Source organism: Mytilus galloprovincialis, chromosome 11 (genome assembly GCF_965363235.1).
Source record: "Mytilus galloprovincialis chromosome 11, xbMytGall1.hap1.1, whole genome shotgun sequence".
Taxonomy (NCBI): domain Eukaryota; kingdom Metazoa; phylum Mollusca; class Bivalvia; order Mytilida; family Mytilidae; genus Mytilus; species Mytilus galloprovincialis.
Window position 1 is genome coordinate 43,611,936 of NC_134848.1, and position 20,625 is coordinate 43,632,560.

Here is a 20,625-nt window from a genome sequence, read left to right on the forward strand (position 1 = left end):
ATGGTTTAGGGGTGTGGATCTTGACACTTTTCCAAGTTCTCAAACAGGAGGGGTGGATTACTCCAGGGACTCCCCCTATATTTTATTTGATTTATTATATTGTCCTCTACTTCAATATATGGTTTAGGGGTGGATCTCGACTGTTTCCAAGTTATCAAACAAGAGGGGATAGAGTGGCCTAAAGGACGCCACTTATATATCATATGATTTGCTTACATTCCGGTATTATATAATATAGTTGCATTATTTGTGAGAAACTTCCTGCTACTTTGAATGACCCTTCAAAATGAGAAAAAAAAAATACCCCTTTAAAATTGCAGTAATTTGTTTACACTTTAAAAGTATCTTACATGCATTATCATCATTTATCACTGATAAAGAAAATTTATACTATGACCATGAACATATATATTGTTAGATATACTGTTCCCAGCTGTCACATTGTATTAGATTTTGACATTAAAATTTGTCAAAAAATAATTTTGAGTGTCTGTATAAAAAACCTTTTTTTTTTCAATTCTAGTGTTTATATTCATTTACTATGCATAGATGTATTTTGTCACATGTCTGGATATTTTTGTAGTTGATCGTCAAAACCCGGAATTTCTCTTATCCACTTCCGGAATCGGATTCGATATTGTAAAGTTTTGTCTTCACGGCAGCCATTTTTATTGTGTTTACAATGTCGTTTTTGCCAATTAGATACGATTTTACTCGAATTTACACATTATTTGTCGGCGATTTTTTGTATAAAGCTAGCGGTTGAACAAAATGAACATCGCTGTCATGAATTATAATGAGGAAAATAAGTTTTTAGATCGTTTATTTAGACTTTGGTGAAAAAGTTTGCAAAGTTATTTCTTATTTTGTTTAAAGTGGAAGATGACTCCGTCGGGCGTAGCTAGAAACCAAATCGAATTTCCGCGTGCAAAAGTGGAAGGTCGCGGACCTCGGACCACCGTTAATTTGCGCCCTGCCTACAAATTGAAAAAATATGAAAATTTTCGTCTTTGAATTTGAAATTGCCGCAAACAGCATGAACAGTTGAACTTATTAATAATAATATATAATAGACTACTGATGTTGTACTACGTATTGGTTATAAACAATATTCCTACGATTTTTGCCGTTTGGGAAATCTAAACTAATTGTCTTATGACATTTTCGGAGATTAAATATTTCATACTTTTGTTCATTGACATCTTAGCCAAAAGCACAGGTCATAATATACTACACAAGGATTCCTAATGAGCACTACTTCCTATGTGTAACTTTTGGATGATTCGACGATCATTTAAGGTTTTTCTCGTCATATTTTTTGTAATCGCGAATAAAAAGTATTAAAAAAGTGTTCAATTAGTTATATATGACATAGTAGCCAGCTAGATAATAACAATGGCAAGTATTTCAGCATGTATTGAGTGGAACACAAATCAAGGGTGCTCGCATAATGCAGCTTAACAGCATAACAATAAGTGATCTAAATTGTTGATTAACTACAGATGATAATTGAAAATTTATTAAGTAAATTATAGGCCTTACTTGAATACCATTTATATATTAATATTTATATTAATATTTCGTTTTTTTTTTTAAGATCTTGTTAATCCATAGATCATTTATCATTCAGACATAATTTACAGAATCACTTTACGTAATGTAGATCAAAAGAAATAGGCAATGAATAAATCTATCATCCTTATATATATCAAATATCTAATATATACATTTTTGTATTCAATTGAAAGGTCAAATGTTTGTATATTGAATTGTTTATTGACATAGATTTTAAGGTAGTGTGGTCAATTTGATTGACAGTTTTGGAGGTTGCGCATTGTAATTAAAGGTCTACCTTATCTCTGATTGTTTGTTGATAATTACAGTTGTCAATCATACTAGTACTGTATCAATACCCAATTACCTAATCAAAATGTTTAAATAAAAAAGCCTGCACATCAACACACCTTAATGAAATACATTCTTGAATAAACTGCTCTAAAAATATACCCATTTTGTCAGTTTATATGTGTATTATGTGCACATACATGAGAATTACAGGGAACTATATTTCAGTGTGAATACATTCAGTAATAGTTGGTAACCTGTCATGTTGTTAGGGAGGCCAGTGCCTAAGTTAAGATTTAGAACAAAGCAATTCATTGGAAAGGTTGGTTAACAGTAGTTAAAATATTAGACTTCACTTGTTCCGACTTTTTGAGAGTATGGGCCTTAAATTTATTTAAATAGATCCCTGATCAATGGAAAAAGCTAAAACATGATTGACAGCCCCAGATTAATTGAAATAAATAGCATAGTATTAAGAATAGAATAAAAAAATTTAGCAAAATATTTTAAATGTAACAGATCCTAATTTTCATCATTTTGTTCAAGTTGTTTTCTTACAAATCCCGGACAAGGAAATAAAAAATTTGCGTGAAATCTCATTGTGAATCATTCTCACTGGAATTAGGTTCGTTCTTCCATGTAAGCCCAGAAGACAATATTACTTTTCAAATACTTTTTGTAAAAAGCCATGTCCATAAACCAATCCCAGAAAACATATGTATACCCTTGTCCACAAATGAAAAGTATATTGTGTTCGTACATAATTTCTGTAAACACTATGAAAGCCTTGATGTGTATACTATATACAAATATTTTGCAGTTATTAGTCCCCTACTTTTAAAGTCCAAGGGGACTATATGTTTGCACTCCGTCGGTCTGTATGTCTGTCTGTCCATCCCTCAGTCTGGCCAATCAGTTGTCCACATTTTTTGTTCGTGCTTGAAGATATTAATTTGATATTTGCTATATATTTGTATCATGATAGTGTGGGAGAGGGCATCTGTATTATGGACACATTAATGTTTTGTCATGCTTGACTATATTGATTTGATATTTGGTATATAGATTTAACATGACAAGTTACAGATCAAGTTTGAATTTTGTTTTTGGGGTTACAATGATTGTTAACTGGAATGGGACTATGTATTGCCATGCAATACTCTCAGAATGCTGGATACTATCCAAGCTGATCTGTGTCCATACTTGTTTTTTTTCTATTTATTACATACTTAATTTTAAAAACCCATAAAATCAATTATATTTTGTTTTCAGATCAACAGTGTAGCAGAAGAAGATATTGACGTATCTTTCATGAAAAAAAATAAAAATGAAATGTTTATATGGCCAGATGTTCTTGACAAAAGTAATGTAGAACGAAGGAGTATAAAGAAGAAATTGAAACCACCTGCACAGATTGCAAAGAGGCGTTCCATTGCGATGTTTTTCTGTGATATGTGAAATGTCATGAATGTAGTAGTCCAGTTTAGTGCCTTTTTTTCCTGACACTTGATATTTACTTTTTATCGTTATTATGTTTATAGACTCATTAACTGACTTAATATTATATATCATGTATCACTATCTCCTGTTTTTTTTTTAATAATATCACTTTTGTGTAACATAATTGTACATATGTTTTTTGACTAGACGTTATTTTTTTTAATATTGGTTTAAGTTCATTATTACAGACATGTTATACTTTGTTTTACAATATACTAGTTACATGTTTAGTCAGTTTAAAAGCTTTAAAATATGTTTGCATTTTTAATTTCATCTTTTGGATATTATCGAGAATAATCTTGTAACTGTATGAATATGTCTTGAATGAACCGTCCAATACTTTTAATGATCCATTAGAGCATGCACACGACATTTTAATATGTATTGCTGATGAAAAATGTTAAAATATACCATATACATGTAGGACCAATTTTTTTTTAAATATTGTTACTTTTTTAAAGGTATTTATCATGTTCATTCTTATTGAATTGTTTTTAAAGCAATCATTTTATAAGAACGTTATTGTTTTATATACTTTTGTAAGTCCCATGTGGTGCTATTATTTCTCAATTGAGCTTTCCTAGCCCTATTGGTCATGTGAGCTATTGTAATCACTTTTAACATCGCAGGGATGTTAACCAAATTCTGGTGGAATAAAGGAAGATTTGAAGTAACTTTCAATGATTATTTTGGAGAAGACAACTTCAAACTTTAATAACATGCATGTTGTTATTTTTGGCTTGACCCTATCTTGTTTGTAAACAGTTACCTGAAATTGCTGAAGTAATCCCAAAATTGTGAAAATATTAAATCAATTTCTTAAAGAAAATTCAAGAAGTTATCATAAATATACAACAAAATGGTAATCAGTGTGCCCACAATGTTTCATTAGATATAGGGCAAATGTTGAAATTAAACTATATATAAACAACAAAACTAACAGCGCTAAATTTGAAATTTGTGAGTCATTAAAGTTGTCTTTCGAATTTAACTGAATTATAGTATTTACTTAAAAAAAGTTAACAAAAATAAGGGAGGTAATAAAAAAATCAAGTGGACTAGAAACATATCTGTATTAAGTTGATAAAAAAAAAGATCATTTGTCAAAGGGAGATAATCCAGAGAACTTTTTTTTACCTATTTAGGTACATTCAGCATATTTGCATCGGTAAAATAATTTTACCTGTTTAAGTTATAAAAAATTTACACAATCAGGTAAATAAAACGCCAGTGAGATCCCAGACTGACTTATTTAAACGATAAATTGTTGAAATTAGATAAAATGTTTTCACGTGCTGATAAATTTCACTTATGACCGGTGCATGTTTATATTCCATCTTTCTTATTGGTCAATAATCTTGCGAGGTCAGCACGAGTTCACGTGTAAGTGCGTTGTTGTCACTTCTCTTTGTCATCAGCATTTGATGTGCTTACTTGTGACTCTTATCAAACAATTTGTTGAATGTTGATGAACATAATCGATACTTTTTATACCAATACTAATGCATTGTAGGTTGCACTTTGTAAATACAGCTGTTTCTCAAACCACGCCTCTTTTGGGGAGATATAGAATATTCATAAAGAATTGATTTTGTTTACATACTGGTTCCCAGTTATGATCTCTATGCTTCATCTCATAGAGACATACTTTGGGAATGTTACCAGTAAATATACGTCTGCATATTGTTTATATTGAAATCTGTGGTAATCCTACAGTCAAGGTATTGATAGTTAAGAAATTTATTATTAGTTTTAATTTTTAGAAATTCGGGGCATGTAAACGTTGAAAATATGACGCAGAGCCCTATATTTTGACTTTTGAAAAACATTGTAGTGAACATGAACTTTCCGTTTTATGATACTATTTTTTTTTAATAAAAATAATACTGATAATATTTTAAATCTCATTAACTTTATTTATTACATGATATATAAACATCATGTCTGTTTAATATTAGGTTGCTTACTGAAGAGGAAGAAACTGTGACAATTAAATCATTGCATACTATTTCTTAATATGCGTTATGTTTGTGGTTTTAGATTAAGATCGTGTTTGTTTTTTATGAGAATTTAAGTTTTTTTCATTATTTTACATTCTTTTTTTGAGTTATTTCATACTGCAACTATGGCCGAAGAGCAGTGAGTCTGGTATTGATCTACGAAAGAACTTTTGCTATTGACGGAAATTTGCAATAAAGCGTGATATCAACAACTTTCATATATCAACGGTATGCCATAGTTCCGATAATACAAACATACGAATGTTGATGGGTTGTCATACATGCCCAGTGACATGATATTCGCTTTTTCAACCGTTTACATGCGAGGATTTTGTCACATGGCGTGTACAAGCAATTACACGCTTTTTCGTTCTTTTCATTTTTTGGTCGTTGGTGATATCGCAATTCTCGGGTTTTTCCTTATTCGGCGATAAAGACCGAAAAATTCGAAGTAATTGTTTGGCTGCCATATTGTTTATTTTTTCTATATGGACAAACACTTGAAACAGTAAAAGGTAAGTTGTTTGTGATTAGTTTTTTAAACGATTTTGTGACTTTATTTCAAGTTCACTTTATAGGGAAAATTTGCACAGGAAGAGGTCTCTTTCAGGGCCTGTATCGTCGTCTAAAGCGCAGATTGTTGAGCCAAAACGATGTGTACGGCAAGATTCAAAATTTATAAATTATATTATTTTGGAGTTCGAGTTTAAATGATCGAGTGACAAGTAACGCATATTTTGTGCATTATATGATGCTATGATAAAAAACAATACATGTGAGAGGAGAAATACAATGTTGCTATTTAAATAAGCATTAAACATGTTTATCTAATGGAAATCAAATTTATAAAACATTTTTCTATTTCAATTTCAGTTTCAAATCTTGGCAACAGATTTCTACTGGCCATGGGGATGAAAATATCATAGAACTGTTGGATCAGCTCTCATAGAACCAGCTATTTTCTGATGAACTACCCAGTTTTGACCAGGCAATAGCAATGGGAGCAATGACAGAGATAATAGATGACATTTTACATTGCCAAAAAAATAGACATTATGACATTCTTTCAAATCTTGATGAAACTACATGTAATTCAGTCAAATATCAATTCTTACTGTTGGAGAGCATTTTCAATTATAAAGAAATTGACACGGAATTCTGATCAGAACTTGACTATGTTACATTTATATTGTGTGCTGCTATCAAATAAATGTACATGTTACTAAACTCAAAACTGGCAGTTGTTTTGAATATGTGCCTAGTGGTGGTGCTTTACAATAACAGTTAACAGTAGAATATATATTGTTTTTTATATTAACAAATTTGTATGTGAAATTATGAACATTACCACATTCATATTAAAAGGTCCCCATCTACGTCACGCGTTTTCACAAGCTTTCTGACATGTCATGATTTCCCATTGTCAGTGGTTGGCAAGTATGCGGGTTGCTGTTTCACTTACATTAATGACACATCCTAATTTCGAGATTATAATTTTGATCCAGACGCGCGAGTCGTATGAACAAGAGTCCTTGACTAACCAAAGCCTACTTAGACGGTTATATAAATACTTATTTACATATATGACTTCGATCATCATTTGAATACACAACTGGACCCTAGTTCCAATGAAAGTCCGAAGCACAAGTTGCACGCTATTATTCTACCAAGTTGACTATGCCGTTAATTGTTTCGGACTTTCGTAACTACACAGCACTTAGTTTTAGAAGTAGGAAAAACAAAAAGACTCTTGCTGCAGTTCATGCATGGAACTGTCCTGTCCGTTATTCAAAGATTGAAGTCAAACCGGTATTTTACAACATAAAAAGAATTAAGTTGGTTATAGAACTTTATGCTTCATCTGTGTCGGATCAGCATTGCCTGACACAACGTTTATGATCTTTATTTTATACAATTACACCTATATTGTTTTGGGTAAGCATTGCCTGCCAAAACGTTTTATGATATGTATTTCATGCAATTACAACTGTGTGAATCGTCTGTATTGCATACAATTACACCTGTTTTGTTTGGGTCGGCACTGTCTCGCAAAACGTTTACTAGTTTATGATCTCTAGTAATAAAATGTTACGTTTCTGTTTTGGTTCAGTATTAACTGCTAAAAAAGTTTATGATATTTATTTCTTACAACTATTGTGTTTTGGAGCAGTATTGCCTGTCAAAACGATTTTAAGATCGTTAGTAAGAAAATTATATGCTTTGTTTTGGGTTAGTATTTCCTGCCAAAACACTTTTCTTTATTTCATGTAATAACATCCGTATCTTGTTTTAGGTCAGCATTGCTTGTTAATTCTTTCAAGTTATATATACATTGTATTCACGTCGCTAGATTCATCGGTGGCGGATACACTATTTCAGCCTTAGAGTGGATTTGGGGCAGTATTTTTTCACCAACTTTGCTATTCTATGTCTTTTACTTGAGATTGATGCAAAATGTATTTTTTTGCATTTTATGATTTTGAAAAATTACCTTTTTTCGTCAGTTTAGTTTTTATATCATAAAGCAATTCAGGCCTGTGTATACATGGTATGTTTGTGGTATTTAGCTGCCTGTCGTAAAAACCATTTTGTTTTGCTAATTGAAAACTAAGCTGAATAAAATAATTTCAGACAGAAGATAATTATGTTTATTGTTTATTACTAAGACTCAAATTAAGAGTGAGCTATTTCTACTGTAAATTTAAGTATTTCTCAAGTCTGGTCAAAAGTTAAGAGTGTCCTACTTATTTAAACGATAAATTGTTGAAATTAGATAACATGTATTCACGTCCTGATAAATTTCACTTATGACCAGTGCATGATTGAATTCCATCTTTCTTATTGGCGAATAATATTGCGGTGTCAGCACGAGTTCACGTGTAAATGCGTGGTAGTCACTTCCTTTTGTCATCAGCATTTTATGTGTTTACTTGTGATTCTTATCAAACAATGTGTTGAAAGTTGATGAACATAATCGATACTTTTTATACCAACTAGAACACACCCGTGATATCACGGGTCCGTGACTGAATTAAAGTATACAACTATGCGCAAGCCTTATTTTAGTATTAGTATTGTCATCTGATAAAGTCATGTCGATTATAAGATACACAGTTTTTCTCTGCTTCCAAGTCTTTCTGTTTGAACCCGTTGAACTGGAACTTATCAGTTATTGGTAATATTAATTATTTTGAAAACAAAAGGTCCTGGAATGGAGTATTTTTTAATCAACAGCATTGTCCTATATAAGTTATAAATAAAGTTGAATTCTTTGCTTTGCTGTTTTACGTCATGCCCACTAACAAATTGAAAACTGTACCTATACGCCTTATTTTTAGTCCAGATTTTTAGTATTCGTATTGTTATCTTAGAAAGTCTTACTGATTAAAATACTACAATAGGTAACAATTTGACAATTTAGTAGTGTCAACCCTGTGGTTATGACCCGTGTATATAGCATATTAGTCCTGAATACAACGTTTGGTGGTGCGCCTGTCAGATGCGGAACGTACAGATAAGGTAATAGGTAACAGGTGAATATACTATTGGTATCGGTAGCGGACTCGACCCGGAACTTCTTAATTATTGGCAATATTAATTACGTGGAAAACAAAAGGGCCTGGAGTGGTGTAATTTTTAATCTACACCTTTGTACTATATTAGTTATATATAAAGTTGAATTCTGTGATTCGTCGTTTTTACGTGATGACGGCTGATAAATTGGACCTCGTAATTTTAGTATTATAGATACTAATGCATTGTAGGTTGCACTTTGTAAATACAGCTGTTTCTAAAACCACGCCTCTTTTGGGGAGATATAGAATATTCATAAAGAATTGATTTTGTTTACATACTGGTTCCAAGTTATGATTTCTATGTTTCATGTCATAGAGACATAATTTGGGAATGTTACCAGTAAATAAACGTATGCATATTGTTTATATTGAAGTCTGGGGTAATTATACAGTCAAGGTATTGATAGTTAAGAAATTTATTATTAGTTTTAACTTTTAAAAGTTCGGGGCATGTTAACGTTGAAAATATGCCACACAGCCCTGTATTTTGACCTTTGAAAAACATTTTAAGTGCATATGCACTTTCCGTTCTAGAATACAAATTTTTTCAATAAAAATAATAATGGGCAAGACATACTGATAATATTTTAAAGTTCATTAACTTCATTTATTACACAATAAAAATAAAATAATGTCTGTTAAATGGTTGATGATTGAAGAGGAAGAAACTATGATAATTAAATCATCGCATACTATTCCTTAACACACGATATGTTTGATGTTCTAGATTGAGATCGTTTTTGTCTTTTAATGATAATGTAAGTTTCTTTCATTGTTTTACATGCTTAATTTGTTTATGTCATGCGTTAACTATGACCGAAGAGCACCGAGTCTGGTATTGATCTACGAAAGAACTTTTGCTATTGAAGGAAATTTGCAATAAAGCGTGATAATATCAACAACTTAAATATACTTACATATATCAGCGGTATGCCATAGTTCCGATATTACAAAAATACGAATGTTGAAGGGTTGCTGTTTCATTGACATTAATGACACATACCTAATTTCCTGATTATAATTTTGATCCAGACGTGTCAGTCGTATCAACAAGAATCCTTAACTAACCAAGACCTCCTTTGACTGTTTTATAAATACAAATTTACACATATGACTTCGATCATCATTTGGATTCACAACTGGACCCTAGTTCCAATGAAAGTCTGAAGCATCAGTTGCACGCTATTATTCTACCATCTCTTTAAAGTTGGATATGCCGTTAACTGTTTTTGGACTCTTGTTTTAGAAGAAGGAAAATAAAAAGACTATTGCTGCAGTTCATAGATGGAATTGTCATGTCGTGATTCAAAGATTGAAGTCAAATCGGTATTTTACAGCATAAAAATCATTAAGTTAGTAACAGAACTTTATGCTCCAACTGTTTCGGGTCGGTATTTCATGACAAAACGTTTATGATCATTTATTTCATACAATTACAACTGAATTGAAAATAAAGCTGAATAAAATAATTTCAGACAGAAGATATTGCTGTTTTAATTATTTATTACTAAGACTCAAGTTAAGAGTGAGCTATTTGTTCTGTAAATTTATGATGTCTGTGGACTGGTTAGAGGGCCAGAATGTCCTACTCAATTAAACGATAAATTGTTGAAATTAGATAACATGTGTTAACGTGCAGATACATTTCAGTTATGACCAGTGCATGTTTGGATTTCATCTTTCTTATTGGCTAATCTTGCGGGATCAGCATGAGTTCACGTGTAAGTGTGTTGTTGTCACTTTCTTTTGTCATACATAGTATGTTGATGGTATCCAGCTGTCTATCTCAAATATTTTGGGAGTTGTTTTTTTTCCTTATGCCTCACCTACGATAGTAGAGGGGTCTTATGTTTTCTGGTCTGTGTGTCCGTTAGTCTGTCCCGCTTCAGATTAAAGTTTTTGGTCAAGGTAGTTTTGTATGAAGTTGAAATCCAACCAACTTAAAACTTAGTACACATGTTCCCTATGATATGATCTTTTTCTGCAATTAACGATTTCGCAGGAAATAAACGACATTCAGAACCCTCGAAATTTTTAAAACCTTTGCGCACAAACACGTCCTAAAGGTTGACGACTCCTATTTCAAAGGAAACAAAGGATATGTCAAATACTCGACGTTCTCATAAACTTTGCACGGAGGACATGAACTAAGGGAAGATATTTGCTACCGCGAAAGAAACAAAAGATATGCCAAATACTCGACGTTCACGTAAACTTCGCACGGAAGACACGAACTAAGAATAAACATTTCCTATTTCAAAGGAAACAGAGTATATGCCAAATACTCGACCTTCTCACAACCGTCGCACGGAAGACATGAACTAAGATGAGACATTTCCTATTTCAAAAGACACAACGGATATGCCAAATACTCGACGTTCTCATAACTTTCGGACGAGAGGCATGAACTAAGAAAAGACATTTCCTATTTCAAAGGAAACAGAGTATATGCCAAATACTCGACATTCTCACAACCGTCGCACGGAAGACATGAACTAAGAGTAGACATTTTATATTTCAAAGGAATCAAAAGATATGCCTAATAGTCGAAGTTGTCATAACCTATGCACGGACGATACGAACTAAGGATAGACATTTCCTTTTTCGAAGGAAATAGGTGGGATACCAAATACACGACGTTCTCATAACTTTTGAAAAGAAGACATGAACTAAGGATAGACATTTCCTATTTTGACTGAAACAAAGGATATGCCAAATACTCGACGCTCTCTTAACCTTCGCACGGAAAACATATACTATAGGTAGACATTACTTATTTCGAAGGAAAAAAAGAATATGGCAAATACTCGACATTCTAGACATTTCATATTTCGACGGAAACAAAGGATATGCCAAATACTCGACGCTCTCTTAGCCTTCGCACGGAAGGCATATACTAAGTTTAGACATTTCCTATTTCGAAGGAAACAATGGATATACCAAATATTCGACGTTCTCATAATCGTCGCACGGAGGACATGAACTAAGGGTAGACATTTCCTTTTTCGAAGGAAACAAAGGATATGCCAAATATTCGACGTTCTCTTAGCCTTCGAACGGAAAACATGAACTAGGGGTAGATATTTCCCATTTCGAAGGAAACAAAGGATATGCCAAATACTAGACGTTCTAAACCGTCGAACGCAAGACATGAACGAAGGGTAGATATTTCCTATTTTGAAGGAAACAAAGGATATGCCAAATACTCGAAGTTATCATAACCTTCGCACGGAAAACATGAACTAAGGGTAGACATTTCCTTTTTTAAAAGAAACAAAGGATATGCTTAATATTCGACATGCTTGGTTGGAAATGTATCACTTTATAGACAGACTTATTAAATTTTCGCCTTTTGATAAGATGGCTGCCGCTTGCGCGTCTCGATATCAGTCCGCTATTTCAATAGTGAAAGAGATTTTAAACAAAACGAATCAGTGCGTAAAAATTGTTGGATGATTACCTGAGTTATGACTACTCAGACGAAAAGATCAATGCCCTCAGAATTAAATAACGTAACGAAATCGATTGACGACATGAGAAAGTGACAAAACATGATGTACGGGGACAGTTTTAATTATTTGATGTCGTCAAAAGCCGTTGATGGAACAGAAATGAAAAACTTCAAAAGTCTCCAAAACAATTTTCAGAGCGGCAATGTTGACAAAGTGTTGCATAACATTCTCTCGGATGGCGAAATGTATTTGAAAGCAGACGTTCGTGCTGCCCAGACAGTAAGTACGGTGAACGAAGCCTATGTTATTTGCTCTATGGACGGAACCGTTGAACAAGGATGGTGTTCTTTTATGGCAGGACAAGGGCTTTTCTGTAGTCATATAGGTACAGTGCTTTGGAAGGTTTAACATGCAGTCAGGAATAACATGACTTGTGCTAGCTGTGAAGATGAGAATGACATGTGGAACAGAGTAACCAAGAGAAACATTGAGTCAAGGCCTTTATCAAACATAGTATTTAAAAAACCAAAACAGGGTGAAAATTTTCTAGAAGATTTCAATGTAAATGCTCCAGGTGTTTGTGACACACCAATGTATTGATCTTCACAAGAACTTAGAACAGCTGTAGAACAGTCTCCCCTTGTTCATAAAAGTTTCGTCAGCAAACCAGCCGTTAAGGAGAACATTTATAAAGACCATGGTGAACATGACTCATTAAGTTCTTGTCACATGTGTTTATCATTTTATTCTAAATATCTTGCTGTCGATTTGTCCCGTACTATAAAATTACAAACTGACACTATTAACCAATACAAGAGTGTACTATGGAAAGACACGAGAAAAAATAGAATAACTACAAGCAGCGCAAGCTAAGTTCCGATTAAGAAAACTGCAGACTGTACTAACTTTATTCGTGAACATCTTCATCCAAAGTTTGAAGATATAATTTACAAAGCACGGTTAAGAAGGTCAAATTGCAGCTAAGGAGTATTTATTGACAAATGGATACCATGTCGTTGAAAAGGGGACGTATGTATCATCAGAAAAGAACTGGTTATCTACAAGTCCGGATGGCATATTTTAATAATGACGACACACTGCTGGAAATTAAAAGTCCTGTACCTTCTGTCAAGTGGATAACATTGAATGAACTATTCACAGGTCAAAAATATGATGTTCATAAGAAAAGCTATGGTAATTTTGTTTTAAAAGTGAAAGGGAATCGAGAATTTTTTTATGCAAATTCAGTTAACTAAGTTTTGCACTGGACTAAGAACATGTAAACTTTTAATTTGGTTAAATCCTGATGAATTTCAGTTCATTGAAGTACCATATGATGGGCACTATGTACGTAAGTATGTTGCTAGACTGTGTACATTTTATTTCAAGAAAATGTTGAATACTATTGTTGATAAAATTGAAGATGATAGACTAGTTTTCAGCAAAGCTTTTAAAAAATGTGATTGTGATATCATACACATTTCATTAGGATTTTATGATTTTAAGTGAATTCATATAGTATCACATGTGAATGTATAATGTAGATACAACATTCATATTTATTTAAATGATTTTTTCAGCTAAGCTTTTAAAAAATTTATGTGATTGTGATATCATACACATTTCATTGGGATTTTAATATTTTAAGTGAATTCATATAGTATTACATGTAAATGTATAATGTAGATACAACATTCATATTTATTTAAATGATTTTTAATTATTTCAATGAAAAGATCTGCAAATATATGAACCCCCTTAAAGTGTTCATGTTGTTTATCAGGAAAATCATTTAATACTGTAAATTCAGAAATTAATTAGTGCATTCATTCTTGGAATGTCAAATTTATGGTAAGTAACATGAATATGTATCTTAAAATTGCATCACTTAATCAATAATATTTTTAAAATAAATATAAACATTAATTAATATCTGATTTTACAGTAGTCAAGTTTTTAAGGTAAACTGCCTTCAGTTCACACAACTAAAGATACCAATCAAGCTATCGTCCTGAATATGCACGGTATATTGGCCACTGGACGTTAAGCAACCAACATTCAATCAACTAAACACTAGTTTAATCATAGGTCTGTTCTATGTTCCTTTGGAATTTCAACCAAAGATGAAGAACGGGATCTTCCATCACTGTATTGGATACCTAAACTACATAAGTGTCCTTACAAAGAACGGTATATTGCTAGGTCTTCCAAGTGCTCCACGAAACCTCTTTCTAAATTATTAACATCTATTTTATCAGCAATCAAAGACGGGCTTCAAAGTTATCGTGAAACTGCCTATTCTACAGGTGGCGTGAATCAGATGTGGATACTGAAAAATTCCAAAGAAAACGATAAGGCTTATGATAAAAAAAATATATAAATAACGCACAGATGAGAAATTGATCGATCAAATTGTAAGTCCCTTTTGTATGCGTTAGTATATGTCCTTGATATGCCAGGAATTATATACCACAGATCGTTAAGCAAATTAACAATCAATTTATCGAATCTATCCAGAAATTAACAAAATAACACAAAGTGTTTAAGCGAAACTTTTTTTAATAATTGTTGTTTAACAACCTTGCCACTTGCATCTACCGTATCCATTCCTGCTACACATACTATGATAAGAGCAACCTGGAGGTGTATTTCTACATTGGTTTCTGGTTTGTGGGCCTGTTGGTGGAGGATCAAACGCAAATGGAATCTGAAAGTAAAACAATATGAGAGTGTATCATCTCGACGAAATAGTTAGTCTTCAATTAATTGTTGTGTGTCACCAATTCATAGAGAGCTGTAGGGAAACCAGGCATGAAAATGTTTAAAGCAATTACATAGAAAACCTTTGCCTTTGTTGCAAAAAAAAACCCACCCGAAAATGAAAATTACTTCCGAATAAAAAAATTAAAATCAATGTTAATCATACAAAATTTGGGTCTTAAGTTACAGGGTCTTGTTAAACCGTTACCGTAAAATAATGAGTGATAAGAAATCGTTGTATGCCTCATCAGCACAACAAAGCTTCACACAAGAGTTTTTCAAATATTTGTAAAAAAAGACAGTTTTAAAAATCAGACAAAAAGTCTTTCAACTTACGAAAACTTAGGTTTAAAGCACAGTTACTTATTTGCATATCCCTTTTACCCATAAAAATTCCTTTATCATGTTTTGGAATTTTTGTCAGATTTTCGGAATCCTTTGCTTTTATCCATTTGAATGCATTAATAAAATTGCCCGTTGCCCCCATTTTTCTTTTTTCAAATCCTTTACATGTATCATTATAAGCCATCTGAAAAAGTCTTATAAAAATCGTTGTCATTTTTTTTTATAGTTTTTGAGAACTTTAACTTGTCATTGATAACGGTACCAGTCTTGTATTACAACGCCAGTTTCCGGTGCTGTCAAAACATAGAGGGAAACAAAATAGTGCATTTCTTTCTGAATTTCTTTCTGTACTAAATTTTTCTGTTTGATTATAGGTTTATACTGAATTGAAACATATAAATAGAATTAAAAAAATCTTGCATCTTTTCAAAGATCAGATGTTTTGCATGTAAGCCTTTGGAGCAGTCAATTACAAGACTGCAACCTTAAGCTATGAAAAATCAAGAGAGAACATTTTCCCGCCAAAATTCCAATAATTTATATCTCAAAAACAAGCACATTGACCTACATTTTATTTTTTCTCTTTTGGTTACTTTATTAATCCCCTATCAATGTATACTAATGTTGTGAAAAGCTTGTTATTTTGAACTTAAAAGCGAATAACGAACTTCCTTAAAAACTACCAGTAAGACGAAGGGCCAACATAAGTCCGTAATCAAATACATATTTATTTAGTCGTATCTGCTTCATTTGTGACACATGTCGCCACTTAAACAATAACACAATCATACCTCACATCCACAATTATCTTTATATTTTCCAGCCAATCCTTGTAACAAGACCTGACTTGCTTTCTTGGCTTCAACCTGAAGTCCACACAAGTTATGGCTCATTTTTCCATCATACAGGTCAACTATTAAGTAAAAAATATACATATTCACTAAATGTACAACGAATATGAATAATTGAAATCAAACTGTATCGATAAGCCCAACAATAAGTTTATGTTGCTAATTATATGTTTTTTTCTCTCAAATAAATCAGTGACAGAAGAATTTAGAGGCAGTTGTTGTAATGAATTAATAATAAATTAATTCAATCAAATGATACACCCTTTAACCTTTCGGGCTTCTTTTTTTGAAATACTAAGGCTTTTCTTTCTCAAGAATAGGTTACCTTAAATAGCTATATTTGGCAAAAATTGTATGACTTTTGGTTGTCAATGATCTTCACTTTTGTACTTCATTTGGTCTTTTTAACTTTTCTGGATTCAAGCTTCAGTGATGAGTCTGTCTGGCGTAAACATGACATTTAATCCTCGTATCTATGACGAGTTTATTCACAACATAATGTAAAACTTTACTGACTCGTTTCTGAACCAGAATACCTACTCGAACACTAGCTCTACATTAACCCAAGCTTTTCCTTTATCTTATATTAACCCTTAACTGCATCATAATCTAACAGTCAACAGTCATCATAAATATTTTCAGATTAGCTAATGAAATGTATAACATGTAATTGATTTTTCAATCTAATGCAATGTCGGTAGCCAATAAAAGTATTGAGATAAAAAAAAACTAGAGGCTGTAAAAAGCCTGTGTCGCTCACCTTGGTTTGAATGCATATTAAACAAAGGACACATATGGATTCATGACAAACTTGTGTTTTGGTGATGGTGATGTGTTTGTAGATCTTATTTTACTTAATATTTCTGCTGTCTACAGTTATCTCTATCTATATTGGACTTAGCTAAGTAGTCTACAGAGGAAAAATAGTTTGTACAAATTTACTAAGATTTACAATATTTATGAAAATTGTAAAAAAAAATGACTATAAAGGGCAATAACTCCTTCAGGGATCAATTGACCATGTTGGTCATGTTGACTTATTTGTAGGTCTTACTTTGGTGTATACAGTTTATCTCTATCTATAATATTATTGAAGATAATAACCAAAAGCTGCAAAATGTTGTTAAAATTATCAATTCATGGGTAGCAACCAAAAACACGTTGCCTGATTGGTAAAAAAAAAAAAATTGAGGGTGGATAAATTATAACCTATTAGCCAATTTTATCAGCGTAATTTTGATGATGACTATGGACAAGTTTAGTTAAATTTATCTAAGTTGTTTCAGAGAAGAAGATTTTTATAAAAGATAACAAAATTTACCAAAAAAATGTTAAAAATTTACTATAAAGGGCAATGACTCCTTAAGGGGTCAACTGACAATTTTGGTCATGTTGACTTATTTGTAGATCTTATTTTGCTGAATATTATTGTTGCTTACAGTTTATGTCTATGATATCTATAATAATATTCAAGACTATATAACCAAATACGGCAAAATGTCCTTAACATTATCAACTCAGGGGCAGCAACCCAACAACGGGTTGTTTATTCATCTGACAATTTCAGGGTAGATGGATCTTGACTAAAACAATTTTACCAAATGTCAGATTTGCTCTAAATGCTTTGGATTCAGAGATATAAGCCAACATATACATTTTATCCCTATGTTCTATTTTTAGCCATGGCGGCCACATTTTTAAAACTAGATACCCCAATGATGATTGTGACCAACTTTGGGTAAATTTGGCACAGTAGTTGCACAGGAGAAGATTTTCGTAAAAGTTAATGACGAACGACGACGACGGACGCCAAGAGTTGAGAAAAGCTCACTTGGCCCTGTAGGCAAGGTGAGCTAAAAACAATGATGCATTTTATGCTTAGTCTGTTATTGAGAACATTGTTTTACCAGATAAAATATAACTTGATCCTACAGTCAGAACCACAGGTCCACATGCTGCACTTGATTTCGGTGTCTCCAGGGTCTTTTTATCGGACAACTGATCATATTCCATCTTACCCTGTCATATATAAAATAATAACAAAATCATTAAATAAAATATCAGTATTATAGTTCTTATATCCTATAACATATTTTACAAGTCTATAAAACAATAATTTAAAAGACGAGTAGGTTCTATAACCCAAACTGAAAATAAATTTCTAAATTGGGCAAATTAAACAATAAAATATTCTTACAAAAAGTACAAACTTTTGTGCATATTATACAAAGTCACCTTTGATAGCAAAACGAGTAGTTTGCTCGTGTATAAGATTAGTTTTTCACAAAAAAAAAATTGGAGGATGGAAAATCTTAACTGTAATACTCAAACAGAGAGAAATGATGCAATAAATAAAACTGAAATGGTCTGATCAATTTAAATAATGTACAAAAAAAACAGAGCAAATTAAACTCTCCCACAACCCATCTTCCTTAAATTCGAAAAATCACAAAATAAATAAAGAAATATATTCTTTCTGATCTGAAACGAACTTCAAACAAGCATTAGCCTTTCAAAAAGGGCTAGTCGACTCTTAGCTGATGAACATGGAAAGTGCTCTCGCTTTGTAGATTAATTTATTTACTAGAATAGCCACGTGCATCAATCAACAAATTTTACCACACACGTTATGAAGTAGTATATATCGTTTAACGTTATTGTTTACGACACTCCAGAAGATTCGACTATTTATAGATAAAAGTTACCTGTGTACCAATATCATGAATCTGCATGATTAATGACCAGGCAAATCTAATTGCTAAAATAGAGAGGGATTGAAGGACATTTACTAGGTTTGGATTGTTCTAACCAATCAATAAACTTTGATTATTCACGTCTCGTAATATCTTCTAATCAGGTAGCAAGAACAATTCACGCACTGACTGTCCATCGTTCAATTCTTAATATCGACTCCTAGGAGTCGATAATGAATGTCCAATTAGTATTAGCTCTTGCTAACCGTTTTAAATCATGAACTATCCGACGGACTTTCACATAAGACGCAGTTGACGATAACAATAATTGTTAATACTTACATAATAAAACTTTGTCACTGATATTCTATAGTTGGTGTTGAATCCATCTGATGAGGACGAATCAATTATAGCCACAACAACTGTAAAGAAGCAATAGGCAATTAATTGATAATTTTATATTGATCGCTGAATGGCGAAGTTTTTAATGTTCAATATTTTCAATAGTAACAGTATCAATAATTTAAAACAATTTTACTTGTTTGAAAGATAATGTTTTAATCATTATTCAGCTTTTGTGGAATTTCATTGGCGGAAATCAAAAACAACGAGTTGTTTGTTGACAAGATGAAATATTGTGATATGTAGTATATTTTTTTATGCGGGATGTTCATACCCGAAATATTGATTTTTCTTGATAAGTTTCCGACTTCCCAACTGTCCTTCTTTTCCCCAGATCCTTATTTTTTCCCCATTCTGATATCTCGATCTTTTGTAATGTGGCCGACACCCTAACTGTCCCCCCCCCCCGATCCTACTTTTTACCTCCTTTCTAATGCCCCACATCTTATTTGTGTACGCCTAAATCCCCCCCCCCACCAAAAAAAAAACCACCAAAAAAAAACAACAACCAAGAAGTTAGTTTTCTCGTTTGAATTGTTTTACATTGTCTTATCGGGGCCTTTTATAGCTGAATATGCGGTATGGGCTTTGCTCATTGTTGAAGGCCGTACGTAGACCTATAGTTGTTAATGTCTGTGTCATTTTGGTCTTTTGTGGATAGTTGTCTCATTGGCAATCATACCACATCTTCTTTTTTATAAGAACAAAAAAATGTAACTTATCTTCAAACAAACACAAAACAGAAAAAAAAAATGAGCTTTTCTGACCTCTTCGAACACACAAGTTTTAAAGCTGAACGTGCTTCGATAATCGTTCTTGTTTATGGCTTGTTCAATTAAGTGAAATATATTCGACAATGCCCTCTACTTACTCTGTTATATGTTTTTTTTTAATTTATTATTTTCTCAAAAATTTGTCTTATTTTGAAATCATCCCTATAACATGTTACAATATTTACGCAACACTTGAAACCCCTCATATCATTGATAAAAAAAGGTCTTACCCAATTTAGAGTCGCAAATGACTTGTTGTGTATACTGTGCAGGACATCCACATTGTTCGGACACTGAAAATAACAAAATCAACAAAAAACATGACTGTATTATCCCGTTTCTCATTTTGAACGTATTGAAGCTGACTGTCTGACAAACACTAAAATTTTAGATGATAAAATGTCGTATATATAATTATATATATTAATA

The 20,625-nt window shown here is 32.3% G+C and overlaps 1 protein-coding gene across 1 annotated transcript; it reads right to left on the minus strand.

The window, feature by feature from the left end:
* Positions 1–14,895: 14,895 nt before the first annotated feature.
* LOC143052221 (metalloproteinase inhibitor 3-like) lies at positions 14,896–20,583 on the minus strand. Its single transcript, XM_076225210.1, has 5 exons — positions 20,427–20,583; positions 19,364–19,443; positions 18,236–18,347; positions 16,269–16,390; positions 14,896–15,079 (listed from the first exon to the last, which is right to left on the minus strand). Exons 1-5 carry the CDS (start codon positions 20,539–20,541, stop codon positions 14,945–14,947), a joined length of 564 nt encoding a protein of 187 aa, XP_076081325.1. The 5' UTR covers positions 20,542–20,583; the 3' UTR covers positions 14,896–14,944.
* Between the last annotated feature and the right edge of the window lie 42 nt (positions 20,584–20,625).